This window comes from Myotis myotis, unplaced genomic scaffold (genome assembly GCF_014108235.1).
Source record: "Myotis myotis isolate mMyoMyo1 unplaced genomic scaffold, mMyoMyo1.p scaffold_m19_p_16, whole genome shotgun sequence".
NCBI classification, from domain to species: domain Eukaryota; kingdom Metazoa; phylum Chordata; class Mammalia; order Chiroptera; family Vespertilionidae; genus Myotis; species Myotis myotis.
In genome coordinates, this window is record NW_023416320.1 from 52,738,338 (window position 1) to 52,752,208 (window position 13,871).

General features: G+C 43.9%; 1 protein-coding gene across 7 annotated transcripts in view; it reads right to left on the bottom strand.

The window, feature by feature from the left end:
- The window catches only part of NBN (nibrin), a 44,363-nt gene that overhangs the window by 18,386 nt on the left and 12,106 nt on the right, over positions 1-13,871 (bottom strand). For all 7 annotated transcript variants that reach the window (XM_036337525.1, XM_036337522.1, XM_036337520.1 and 4 more), the window contains 6 exons: positions 13,747-13,864; positions 12,846-13,039; positions 10,411-10,508; positions 8,021-8,144; positions 7,104-7,379; positions 5,160-5,601 (listed from right to left, as the gene is read on the bottom strand). In XM_036337525.1, coding sequence (XP_036193418.1) covers positions 5,160-5,601; positions 7,104-7,379; positions 8,021-8,144; positions 10,411-10,508; positions 12,846-13,039; positions 13,747-13,864 — 1,252 coding nt within the window. The remainder of the gene's footprint in view (positions 1-5,159; positions 5,602-7,103; positions 7,380-8,020; positions 8,145-10,410; positions 10,509-12,845; positions 13,040-13,746; positions 13,865-13,871) is intronic.

The window sequence follows — 13,871 nt, forward strand, 5'->3', positions numbered from 1 at the left end:
TATGAAGACTTTTCTTAGACCAAAGTAGGAAGACAATTATCAACATGCATGAAAATAGGATAGGACTTTAAAGATCAAAATGAAAAAAAAATTCCTAGTGATGTTACACATGTTTTATCCTAAATATGTATTTAGAGTTAAGAAAATGGCAACCAAATAGGCAGACCTTTATGTACCTCCTCCTAGGGCAGCCGTGGGCAAACTACAGCCCGCAGGCTGGATCCGGCCCGTTTGAAATGAATAAAACTAAAAAAAAAAAAAAAAGACCATACCCTTTTATGTAATGATGTTTACTCTGAATTTATATTAGTTCACACAAACACTCCATCCATGCTTTTGTTCCGGCCCTCCGGTCCAGTTTAAGAACCCATTGTGGCCCTCGAGTCAAAAAGTTTGCCCACCCCTGTCCAAGGGCCAGAGTAGAAATAAAACTAAAGTAGGGACTATAGACCTGGAAATAATCAGAGTGGAAATAAATGACATAGAGACTAAATAAATAAACAAAATAACAATACAAAAGATCAATGAAACCAAGAGCTGATTCTTTGAAAAGATAAATAATAATGGTTCATTAGCCAGACTCATCAAGAAACAAAGAGAGAGGACACAAATAAACAAAATCAGAAATGAAGGCGAAAGGTAAACACTGTCCCTACAGAAATACAAAGGATCGTAAAAAATACTTTGAATAGACAGAAAACCAAGATGGCGGCATAGGTAAACACTAGAAATTGCTGCCTCACACAACCACTTCAAAAAAACAACTAAAAGACAAAACGGACATCATCCAGAACCACAGGAAGGCTGGCCGAGTGGAAATTCTACAACTAGAAGGAAAGAGAAAAGCACACTGAGACTCAGAGGAGGTGCGGAAGTAAAGTGCAGAGGTACGGAGGCATGTGGAAAGGGCTGGAACTGAGGAAGCGGTTGTGTTTTTCAATTGGGAGGGAGACTCAAGCCCCGACTGCTCTGAACTCCAGTTCCAGGCAAGTCTCTGGGGAACCAGACTCATACGGGGAGAAACTGGACTGTCTGGACTGTCTCAGAGGTGCTTGCAGCAATTACCACAGAACAGTGAGACCCAGGTCCTCTTAGGACAGGGCTGAGGATCAGCCATAGCTGTTTGCTCCGCCCTGCTGATTCCCTGAGATCCCGCCCCACCCAAGCTGTGCGCAGAGGCTTTTGCATATGAATGCCCTGGCCCTTTGCAATCTAAAATTACCTAACAAACTGCAGCTGGGTCAGAGAGACCCAGAACATCCAAAAGAAGGCCCAAGGCCCCACAGCAGCTTGCATTGCTTCACAGCTGGGCCTCATCTGAGCACCTCCAAAACCCAAACAAAGAAGAGGATTTTGCAGATCTCTCCGTAGCTCCTGCTGGGTAGCATCAGGCAGAGGCTAAATTAGCACCTCCTTAGAGATCCAAGAGCCAGTGTACCCAGTGGTCAGAGTGGACCATCCAGATTACAACTCCTCAGATCCATAAGGGACACACTCAGGCAGACTCAGTGAGCACCAAAGCTCCACTGAAGCAAGTCTTGCCCCAGAAGGGTGTCTCCAGCACAGAAGTCCTCCCACTATAACCACAGCTGATTCTCACAGCCAATTGGCCTGGAGGTCAATTCCTCCCAGTGATACCTACAACAATCAAGGCTTAACTACAACAAGGCTGTGCACAAAGCCCACAAAGAGGTGTACCAAAAGTGTCCACCTCAGGTAATTGGGGAGGCTGAGCCACTGGGCCCTATAGGACACCTAGCACACAAAGCCACTCTATCAACACAGGGAAGCAGCCAAAATGTGGAGACAAAGAAACAGGTCACAAAGACAGAAATGGAGGAAAGCAAACTATTGGATATAGAGTTCAAAACCACGGTTATAAGGTTTTTCAAGAATTTTCTAGAAACCGCTGATAAATTTAGTGAGACCCTTGAGGATATGAAAAAGGACCAACTAGAAATTAAGCATACACTGACTGAAATAAAAAATATTATACAGAGACCCAACAGCAGACTAGAGGATCCCAAGAATCAAGTCAAATATTTGAAATATGTAAAAGCAAAAAAAGCCCGACCAGAAAAACAAAAAGAAAAAAGAATCCAAAAATATGAAGATAGTGTAAGGAGCCTCTGGGACAACTTCAAGCGTACCAACATCCAAATTATAGGGGTGCCAGAGGAAGAGAGAGAGCAAGATATTGAAAACCTAGTTGAAGAAATAATGACAGAAAACTTCCCCTACCTGGTGAAAGAAATAGACTTACAAGTCCAGGATGTGCAGAGAACCCCAAACAAAAGGAATCCAAAGAGGACCACACCAAGACACATCATAATTAAAATGCCAAGAGCAAAAGACAAAGAGAGAATCTTAAAAGCAGCAAGAGAAAAACAGTTACCTACAAGGGAGTACCCATATGACTGTCAGCTGATTTCTCAACAGAAACTATACAGGCCAGAAGGGAGTGGCAAGAAATATTCAAAATGATGAATAGCAAGAACCTACAACCAAGATTACTTTACCCAGCAAAGCTATCATTCAGAATTGAAGGTCAGATAAAGAGCTTCACAGACAGGAAAAAGCTAAAGGAGTTCATCACCACCAAACCAGTATAATATGAAATGTTGAAAGGTATCCTTTAAGAAGATAAATAATTTGATGAACAGAATAAACTGGTGAATATAATAGAATCAGGGACATAGAAAGGGAGTGGACAATTCTCAGTGGAGAAGGGGTGTGTGGGATGCGGGAAGAGACTGGACAAAAATCATACACCTATGGATGAGGACAGTGGCAGGGGTAAGGGCAGAAGGTGGGGTGGGAACTGGGTGGAGGGGAGCTATGGGGGGAAAAATGAGGAACAACTGTAATAATCTGTACAATAAAGATTTAATTTAAAAAAATATTATGAACAACTATATTTTAACAAGCTGGAGAAGCTGGATGTAGATTGGTGGGATCAGCATCATTAAAATGTCCATAATACCCAAGCAATCAACAGATTCAATGCAATCCCATTAAATACCAACAGCATACTTCACAGATCTAGAACACTCCAAAAATGTATATGGAACAACAACAAAATAAAACCTGAATAGCCACAGCAATCTTGAAAAAGAACAAAATTGGAGGAATCACAACCAGATGTCAAGTTATACTACAAAGCTACTGTACTCAACACAGTCTGTTACTGGCACAAGAACAGGTATATAGATCAATGGAACAGAACAGAGACCCCAGAAATCGACCCAACCAATAACCCTCAATTAATATTTGACAGAGGAGGCAAGAGCAACAATGGAGTGTAGATAGTCTCTTCAATAAATGGTGTTGGGAAAATTGGACAGATACATTATAAAAATATGAAACTAGACCACCAACTTTACCATACATAAAAATAAACTCAAAATCGATAAAAGACTTAAATGTAAGTCGGGGAACCATACAAACCTTAGGAGAAACTATAGGCAGTCAAATCTCAGACATCTCGTGTAGCAATGTTTGCAAATACATCTCCTAGGGCAAAGGAAACTAAGGAGAAAATAATCAAATGGGACTACATCAAAATAAAAAGCTTCTGCACAGAAAAAGAAACCATCAGCAAAATGAAAAAGGAGCCCACTGTATGGGAGAACATATTTGCCAATGATACACCTGATAAAGGGTTAATATCCAAAATATATAAGGAACTCATACAACTTAACAAAAGGAAGACAAACAATCCAATTAAAAAATGGGCAAAGGACCTAAAGAGACACTTCTCCAAAGTGGACATACAGATGACTAAGAGACATATGAAAACATGCTCAAAGTCACGGATCATCAGAGAGATGCAAATTAAAATGACAATAAGGTATCACCTCACACCTGTCAGAATGGCTATCATCAACAAATCAACAAATGAGAAGTGCTGGTGAGGATGTGGAAAAAAGGGAGCCCTAGTGCACGGCTGGTGGGAATGCAGACTGGTGCAGCCACTATGGAAAACAGTATGGAGTTTCCTCAAAAAATTAAAAATGGAATTCCCATTTGACCCAATGATCCCACTTCTAGGACTATATCCTAAGAGACCCCAAACACCAAACAGATAGAATATATTAAGAAGCACAATTTACAGTAGCTAATGTCTGGAAACAGCCCAAGTGCCCATCAGTAGACAACTGGATAAAAAAGCTGTGGTACATTTGCACCATGGAATACTATGCAGCAGTAAAACAAAACAAAACAAAACAAAACAAAAAAAAAAAAAAAAAGATGTCTTACCCTCTGAGACAGCATGAATGGACCTGGAGAGTATTATGCTGAGTGAAATAACTGAGTCAGAGAAAAATAAGTATCACATGATCTCACTCATGTGGAATGTAATGAACAAAATAAATTGATGAACAAAACAGACCTAGAGACATAGAAGCAGGGAACAGACAGACAAATCTCAGAAGAAAGGCAGGGGTGGGGGTGGGGGTGGGAGAGATTAACTGGGGAATTTATGCACATACTAGAGGCCTGATGCAAGAAATTCGTGCAAAGGGCTTGGCCCCCTGCCACCGCGGCATTGTCCAGAAGGTCATCTGGAAGGACATCTGGTTTAATTAGCATATTATGCTTTTATTATTATAGATTATTATTATAGATTCACAGCCCATGGACACAGACAATAGTGTGGTGAGGGCATGGGAGGGGTGGGCACAGGGTGGAGGGGGTCAATTGGGGAAAAAAAGGGACATCTGTAATACTTTCAACAATAAAGATAAATTTAAAAAATAAATAATTAAATAAAAGTAAAAGAAAAAATGTATTTAGTAGATACTCTGTTTCACTAACTTTCTTTATCTTCCTGTCTTCATTTCCTCTATTAAGGCATTTCCTATACTTATATTCATGGCCAAATGTCTGATATAAAAGTACTTCCTAGAAATCTATTAAACATTCATGAATAACAGTTTTATTTGCTGTCATTTATTATATACCGGCAGAGTCACTGTATTTTTAACATCTACCTTACAACCACAAATTCTTATACTTAATACAGGTGCTGAAGATAGTAATTGTTTTCAAGGAAACATAACGGATGCTCATACTGTCAATACACGTATCGAAAACGAACACTTTTTAACATTCTAAGTTTCCATTTGCAATATTTTTCATTAAAAAGTGTTACTTACAGATATGTCGTCACTCTCTGGCGCTGTCCCATCGTGAAAAGAGCCGTCTGTTTCTACGTCCAGCCTTGGCACCTTTCTCCTTTGGACGGCTCCCTCTTGTTCCAGCACCTTCACCTCCATGTCCAAGTCCTGCTTTGTGTCCCGGAGTAACTCTTCCAGTACTTCATTTTCTATGGCTAAATCATCAATTTTCCTTTTTTCTGATCTTAGTTTTTCTGTAGAAAGAGATTTACTGGCAGGAGTTTTCGAAGTGGCCTTGGACTCTGTGTCTGTGAAGAGGCTGCCTGGCTCCTGCCCCGCAGGCCCCCTCTGGGGAGCAGGCTGCCCGCCGCTTGCCCACAGCGAGGGGGAGGCAGGCTGTGTTTGTTCCAGGAGAGAACAAGACATTTCCATTCTTGCTGACTTAAATGAAGACATTTCTTGATTTTCTTCATCCCTTTCCCTTAGATTTAAAAAAAGAGAAAAAAATAAAAACAGACAATGAGCACAGCTAAGTAATTTAATAGTCTGGCAATTTTCACCCTTTCACATTTAATCCACAATATTTTGGGTTTTATTAATAACAATATCACTGGAAATAAGAAGAGACATCAGAAAACAGTACATAATCCATATATACTCTACTGCTTTGAGAGGACTGACCCACCCTGTGGCTAAAATGATGAGGCGAGCTCTAGCTTTGCTGAAGTAGCCGCAATTGACAAATCCATGTGGAGAAAAGAACAGAAAAATACAAGGGCCTTGTTGCCAGGAAGCAACAGCTTACCTTGCAACCTAGGGAGCCTGTGGGCAGGGAGACCGCACCACGGGAATAGACCCTGACGGGCTAATGAGGAGTCGAGGAGCTAATCTAGAACTTTTACAGACAACCCGACAAGTGCCACATGAGCACGTGACTGTGGTTTCCTAGGAAACGCCTCGATGTGTCCACAAGCCCTGAACACTGTGTGCGCCCCTTGTGCGAGGCGCTCAGAGCTCAGTCCCTGTGCTCCAGGAGTGGGGGGGCTCCCCCTGGACTGAACAGCCAGGTGCCCTTTCAGTCACTCTAATCTCACCTCCGCATGCTGGACCAAGAGGTTTCTGTAATAACAGAGTTTGAGCCGGAGAGCCAGCAACACACCCAGATGGGAAGGGAGGAGTTTTTAAGACTGAAAATAAGAACCAAAGGACTGGTTTGGGGGAGGGGGGCAGAGAAGAAAGCGTCAAAGATTTTGACAAAGTTTGAACTACCAAAAAAAGGACAAATTCAGTCACAGGGGAGAGAGTTTTCAGGACTATCATTTGGGAAAACAGCAGGAAATGCCTGTGGAAAAGTGAAGCTTAAAGGATGGGTAGGGCCAAATGCACTGAGCATCTGTAACAGCATCATGGAACCAGCAGGTAGATTACACAGAGGATAAAAAGCAGTGAAAGGAAGAAAAACACCTCAAAGAGGAGGCAAAGGCTGTCAGTGAGAGAGGGAAAGAGCCGGACAGACCGCGGCCACAAGCGAGAAAGGCGTGAGCAGAGGGCTCAGCGGCTGCGTGCCAGCAACAGCCATGACTGCGATGCGTCCGTGGCCACTTTGAAGGACATCACATCAGGATGAACTGTGCCTCAGACAGAAACGGGATCAAGGACACCATCCCCTTTTCTGAGAAGTTTCTTCGCAGCGAGAGGAAGAACTGCGTAGAGGGAAGATTGAAGGAAGGGATGGGGCTCTTGAATACAGAGGACCAGGAAGGCACGCAAGGCGGTAGAAGCAGAGAGCACTGCTGGGAGGGAGTCAGCAGGGACCGCAGGCGGGAGGGCAAGTGCAGCCAAGAGCAGAGATGGCCGGGAGCAGAAGGAAAGGGCGAGGTGAGTCGGCCAGAGCACAGGGAGGGGCAGTCCGGACGAGCTGGCACAGACGGGAGCCCACTCCGCACCCACAGCAGTTTCTCAGACGGGGGGAGGGGCGCGGACCTCTTCCTGGGGTCAGGCTGGAAGTGGTTTTGGATGGAGTCGGTCTGCAGCTGCTGGGAAGCCCCACCTCCACCTCTGTTGACACCGGGAAGCGTCACTGGGGAGAGCCGATAGCTGGGCGTCTCCGCCCCGACAGGAGCACTCGGTCCCACAGAAGTGCGCTCAGAGCTCCTTTTGGGGGGTTCCTTCCCAGGGAATGTCTCTGGTGAAGGCACTCTGAGTTTCTGTTCCATTCTGGAGACTTTGATTTCTTTTGGCCTTTCACTCAGATCCATGCTGTAGCAAAAGAAAAGCATGCCAGGCAATCAACTTACAGCCATGTTCACCAGAAACAAAGGCCTTCAAGTAGCACTAGCTTCACACCCAGCCGGTCAGCCTGCTCTACTCTCCTGTGCCATCCACGACCCAGGACGGCCGGCCCCCCTCTCACCCTGCAGCGCACACCCACCCGTGTCCTCCTATGAACTAAATGTGGGGAGAGCCTATGTAATTTTTGCTTGGTTTAAAATTTTAAAATTACTTCCATACAAAAAAATTAATAAAAAATGGAAAACCACAAAAAGACAAGTCTCCTATTACTCTGGTATCATAATAGGGCGTTCAGAGCACTTGAGAGGAACTGATGTGGTGGAATCTCTACAACAGAACTCAGCTCTCGATGCCAGAAAAATATATACATCACACACACACACATACACACTGCATGGATGAATGAATATATATGGCCTTTGTTGTTCTTATTTCACAGAAAAACAAGTAAGCTGTCATTCAAATGATTTTCAAAACACAGTTTCTCTTTAAAAAGTTGCACCTGGTCTGAGTACTGAAACGTGGTATCTTTCAGTATGAACAGCTCCTATGGATAATTTAGAATGAAACAGTGTGTTTATCACTCAGATGAGACAGGGAAGCATTACCATGTGTCTGCTTGCTCTGAGGCTGTGTCGGCCATGCAGGTCACAGTGTTCCCGGGGGCACTGGGCATGATCTCCTCTTTGACGGACAAGCCTTGGCTCGGCCCTGGGGTCACTGTCCTGGATCCTGTAATCACACACGTGAAAGAAGGAACACAGCTGCTGGCCGCTCACCACGTTCCCCTGGTCGTGCTGAGGGAAGCAGGCAGGTTGACAGCACACTGTCTCCAGTCAGTGGAGACAACAGATACTTGATGAAATGGCCCATCAACAGCCTGTCGGAATCTGTGAGGAGCTTGTCTACACTAAATCATCTTAGTGCTACATCACATCCTTCATGATAAATTATCAACCTAAATAAAAATAATCAACTTAAATTTTTTTAAAATATATTTTATTGAGTTTTTACAGAGAGGAAGGGAGAGGGATAGAGAGTTATAAACATTGATGAGAGAGAAACATTGATCAGCTGCCTCCTGCACACTCCCCACTGGGGATGTGTCCGCAACCAAGGTACATGCCCTTGACCGGAATCGAACCTGGGACCCCTCAGTCTGCAGGCCGATGCTCTACCCACTGAGCCAAACCGGTTAGGGCCAACTTAAATTCTAATTCAAATAATGCTTTAAGTTAACAGACAAAAAATTACATTTCTTCCCCACAGAAAGTGTATCCACCCTGCTATCTACACAAATCAAAGTCCACATAAGTTTTATTTTTAGAAGATATATACTATCTGAAAAGAACACAGTTTTAGACATTTTTTTTGACTACCACGATGACCATTATCTCAGTTGCTAGGACAGCAGGGTAACTCTCGGGCTGCTCACCTGACTCCCCGGAACCCCCGCACTGAGGGGGGCCCTCCGCCCAGCATCTGTTAACTGTAATGCACTCGCCCCAGCGGTGGGCCCTGCAGCAGTGACCCTGTGCCAGACGTTCCTCATCTATGAAATGGGGAATTATCACTTTCCTCAGGAGCCGTTTTGCGGGCAAAAGGAACGGACACCTGGACAGCACTGAGGAAGCGCATGGAGCACTGCCAGCGCTGTCCTGCAGGCGGACGTGTCTGCTGCCTCCTCGCCCTGCACGCTCGCCTGCGCTTTCCCGTTAGACGTGGGGCAGGGAGGGTCTGCTGGCTCCTCTGCCTCCAGCCCTGAGCAGTGTGGGACGCAGTGAACAGAAATAGGTGATGGGATGGAAGTGCTAACTGAAGAAGCTCTTCAGTGGCATTTACTAAGTTGTAAGCTAGATGACCACTGCCAGCTCCTCGCGACGCTGTGTCTGATAGGGTCACACTGACTCCCAGCCCCGCGTGCGAACACTCCGCCCCTCTGCACGTGGCCGCTGCGGACGCTCACAGGCACTTCCTCCAACACGCCCGTCCCCAAACCTCATTTTCCTAGCACAGAAGTTTGCAAAAAAGACTAATTACGGATGCTTATATAATCACTAAAAGAAACATTTATAGATGGAACCGAATGCCCAGAATAACATGTTTGTCAACAATAAGGTTATTTACAATGTGCTCCTTGCAAAGACACGAGAAGGGCAGGGGTGTGCTTGCCGCTTTACTCCACGTGTTTACAACAATTAGAGGTAGTTAGCACCTGTTCAATAAACAGTTTTTGAATAAGTAAATGAGTGACTACAGAAGGAGGAGAGAAAGGAGAGGGACGAAGACACGCATTCTCCCTTGCGGTCCCCCCCCCCCCCCCATGCCCCCTTCGCCCCAGAAATGGCACGAGCCACCAGGGACTCACGCCAAGAACTACAGGCTGTCCCCACAATGTACCCTGACTGGTCTTCCACCTCTCCAGCTGCCACACAGCCCCTGGCCCGGCTCCCAGCTGCTTCCACAGGGCTACCCCTCGGATCCCCACCCACCCTAGACCCCGAAATCCATACTCCGCACAGAGCGATGGTGCTCAGGTCCTCTTCCCTGGCACTCTGCCCCCAGATCTGCCCATGTGGCCTCCTCTCACCACACAGACGCCTGGCACCCCAGTGCTGCATCCTCAGTGAGACCCTGACCGCCACCCACAGCCCTCCCAGGCACTGCCACTCCCCAGGGTCAGCTTCTCCTTGTGCTTGGTCCTCACAGGACTTATCAGAAGAGCCTGGATACCGACCTTCAGAATATAAAGTCACAATAACAGGGAACTTGTTCACTTTATTCATCCTGTGTCTTCAGCACTTAGAATAGTGCTCAGTATGCAGCTGACATATATATATTTTTTAAATGGATAAATGACTAAATGGGGAAGGTGAGTTTTAAAAGACATTAGAAATGGTCACTCCGGGTAAGTACCTAGGAATGTGCATACAGCCTACCATCAATTACATAATAAACAAACTTGCTGAAGAGTCAATAAAAACGATGCTTGAATTACCTGGACTGGGCTGGCCCTGAGGGTCACAGTAATTCTCTGTCGTCATGAAGATTACTGCCAATCCAATTTCTGCTTCAGGAATAGGTCTAAGACCCTGCCTATTAGAATAAAATGATTTAAGTATGATAATATATTCCAACTAACAAATTTATTAAGATGATGTCAAACTGAAACTCTCCCCTCCCCCAAGAGGTCCAGCCATGTACTGTATGGAGAGAACTTCATACAAGAGGCTGGCTCCCTCACTGAGCTGGCTACACCGGGCAAGTCCACCATGTTTACTAACTCAGGTATTTCAATTGTAAAGGTCTAGAGCAGTGGTCGGCAAACTGCGGCTCGCGAGCCACATGCGGCTCTTTGGCCCCTTGAATGTGGCTCTTCCACAAAATACCGACTTCTGCGCATGGGCCATGAAGTTTCAATCGCACTGTACGTGCGCACCGCACATGGTATTTTGTGGAAGAGCCACACTGAAGGGGCCAAAGAGCCGCAGTTTGCTGACCACTGGTCTAGAGTAAAGAATACAGATCCTTCAGTTCTAAATTCTATAACTTTCAAAATAAGAAGAAAACAGTAACACCCAGATGAAGCAATAAAAAGATTTTTATAAGCAAACCTATGATTACTGAAATCCTAAGAGAAAACAGAAAAGAGAGGAAGCAGTAAGGAGAATGGGAAGGAAGGAGAGAAGTACAAAGAACTATGGATAGGCTGATGTGTGCTATGATTTAAAGTTCAGTAAGTCAAATCATCTTATCAAATTTACATTTTAAAGAATCTTAGGGTGAACCTATCTTCTGTTATTCTGTAATGTGGATAATACTGAGTTTATAAAACAAAAACAATTTAATATGTTATAGAAACTGTACCTCAAATTTTAAGAACCACAAAACTTTTAATACTCATTGCAAGATATTTTAAGTGGCTGCAGTAGTTGAAAAGGTCTTTTTTGGATGCTTTAACATTTGTTTTTTAAATGTACTGACTGGATTAATGTACAGTTTTACTGTAAGTGCGATTATAATAGTATTATAATAGTATATACTAAAAAAAGTGTTTTATAAAGTATTGTATACAAGTGGCAATCCAAAATTAACATCTTATTACCCTACTGTTTTTGAAACTATAAATATACTATAAAAATTAGTTATAACAATTGACTATATAAAATAAAAACATTTTTAACGCACATATAATAACAGTGTTATACAGACATTATATCATCCTAGGAGGAAAACAGTGGCAGCTTCCATTCAAGCCAATGGTGAGATATATGGCAACACCCATTCAAGTCAATGGTGAGATATGCAGCAGCCCTCCTGTACAACACGCTTGGAGGCCCCAGAAGGTACACAGAGAGAGACAGGGAGAGGAAGGTATCAGAGACATGAGGATTAAAAAAAAGATAGAAATGTCATTATTTACAGATATGGTTTATACAAAAAATGACTATAGATGATTAGAAATACAACGGGAGTCCAGCAAGGTGGTGGGATAGAACAGTGTCTAAATTTTGAGTTGAATTTCTATCCATCAACAGTAAACAACTAGAAAATATAATTAAAGAAATATCATATACTTGTATTTCACCTACCACAGGTATAATATCTACCAGAATATATGTAATATCTACGAAGACCTAATAAATGGTATTAAAGATCTCTACAGAGAAATTATAAATACTGTTAATTCTCCCCAAATTGATTTGTGGTTTCAATAAAATTCCTAATCAAATTCCCAACAAGATCTGTGAAAAGCTGATTCTAAAATGTCTGTGGAACAGTGAAGAGCCAAGAACAGCCAGGGTGCTTCTGAGGCAGAACAGAGCAAGAGCCTGGCCTGGTGGACACGAGGTATAGGCGATGCTGGACATGAGGGCGTGTTGATGCGCGGAGGAGGGTAAGGACAAACTGCTCCCCTGCGTGTGGAGCTTAGGTATAAACAGAATCCATTCCGGGTAGATTAAAAACAAATTTCCAAACAAAATATCAAAATACTAATAAAAAGTATAGGTAAGTAATCTGATCTATGAATAGAAAAATATTTCTTAAACCAAATACAAGTACCATCTATATATATAAAAGCCTAAGCGACCATTATGACGGGTTGCTATGATGTGCACTGACCACCAGGGGGCAGACATTCAATGCAGGAGCTGTCCCCTGGTGGTCAGTGCACTCCCACAGCCAACCTCCCATGGCCTGCCAACCTCCCACAGCCCCTGCCCCTGGACTGAGCGAGATGGCCCCAATCGCCAGCCAGGCCGAGGGACCCCCCCACCCGTGCACGAATTCGTGCACTGGGCCTCTAGTCTATAATAAAATCTTTGCAATAATTATTGTATATACTTTTCCGTTGTTATGTAGAGTGCACCAAAACTCACACATATAAAACCGCCTGCTTGCATATATTTTTACTAACAAATAACAAAGTACCTTTGGAGCATATCCATAATTGAGTGAATCCATTTTTTCTGAGAGTCAGAAATTAAGGGCTGCGAATTTGTCATTCCTACATCAACAACACAAGTTCCCGGAGCCGAAAAGAAACTCTCTTCTTCTTCATTTTCTTCTGCTATCAACCTAGCATCCCCTCCTCCAAAAACAACTGCTGAACTTAATTTCTTATGCTAAAAATGGAAAAAATAAAAAGTAATACAATAGCCACAATGAATTCTGAGTGTGTTCTAGACCTTGTAAGAACTTGATTTGGAAGTGAAAGGACAGAATTGATGTACAATCGGTCCTGCTTCCTGAGAGGACCGTCTGCACCTCCATTCTGAGAAACCCCTGGTCCACAGGCACCTCGGCCCTGGCACAGCACGCTGCCTGCAGCCCACAGGTGGGTTCCCCCTGCGACAGAAACCCTGGACCCCACGCTGCCTGCAGCCCACGGGGGGGGGGGGGGGTTCCCCATGCGACAGAAACCCTGGACCCCATACTGCCTGCAGCCGATGGGTGGGGTTCCCCTGTGACAGAAACCCTGGACCCCACACTGCCTGCAGCCCACGGGCAGGTTCCCCCTGTGATAAAAACCCTGGACCCCACTTCAACACATGGAAGACATTCAACACCTGTTTAAAAACCCACAAGTTAGAACTTAAACCAGTTCCCCTTACCCCCAACTTACATATTTGTATAAACTTAATTAATAGGCCAACTGACAGATATTAAGGAACATTATAATCACATACATGAACATGGGCTGGTGCCTGGGCAGTTTTGTACTCGATGTCACACTTCTGCACATAATCTCAAAAGAAAATGCACTGGGAACACTACTAATTTGTCCTCACGTGTAATGTTTTCTTTAGGAACATTTAGCTTAAAACATTACCTGCTTGGCATTCAGAAATACAAATGTTTTCCCTTTGAAGATCTGTTTTCTTTCTTGCCGTCCTGACAGATCAATATTTTTACTTCCAATGGCTGGCTCATCAATTGGTGGGTAAAAACTGTAAA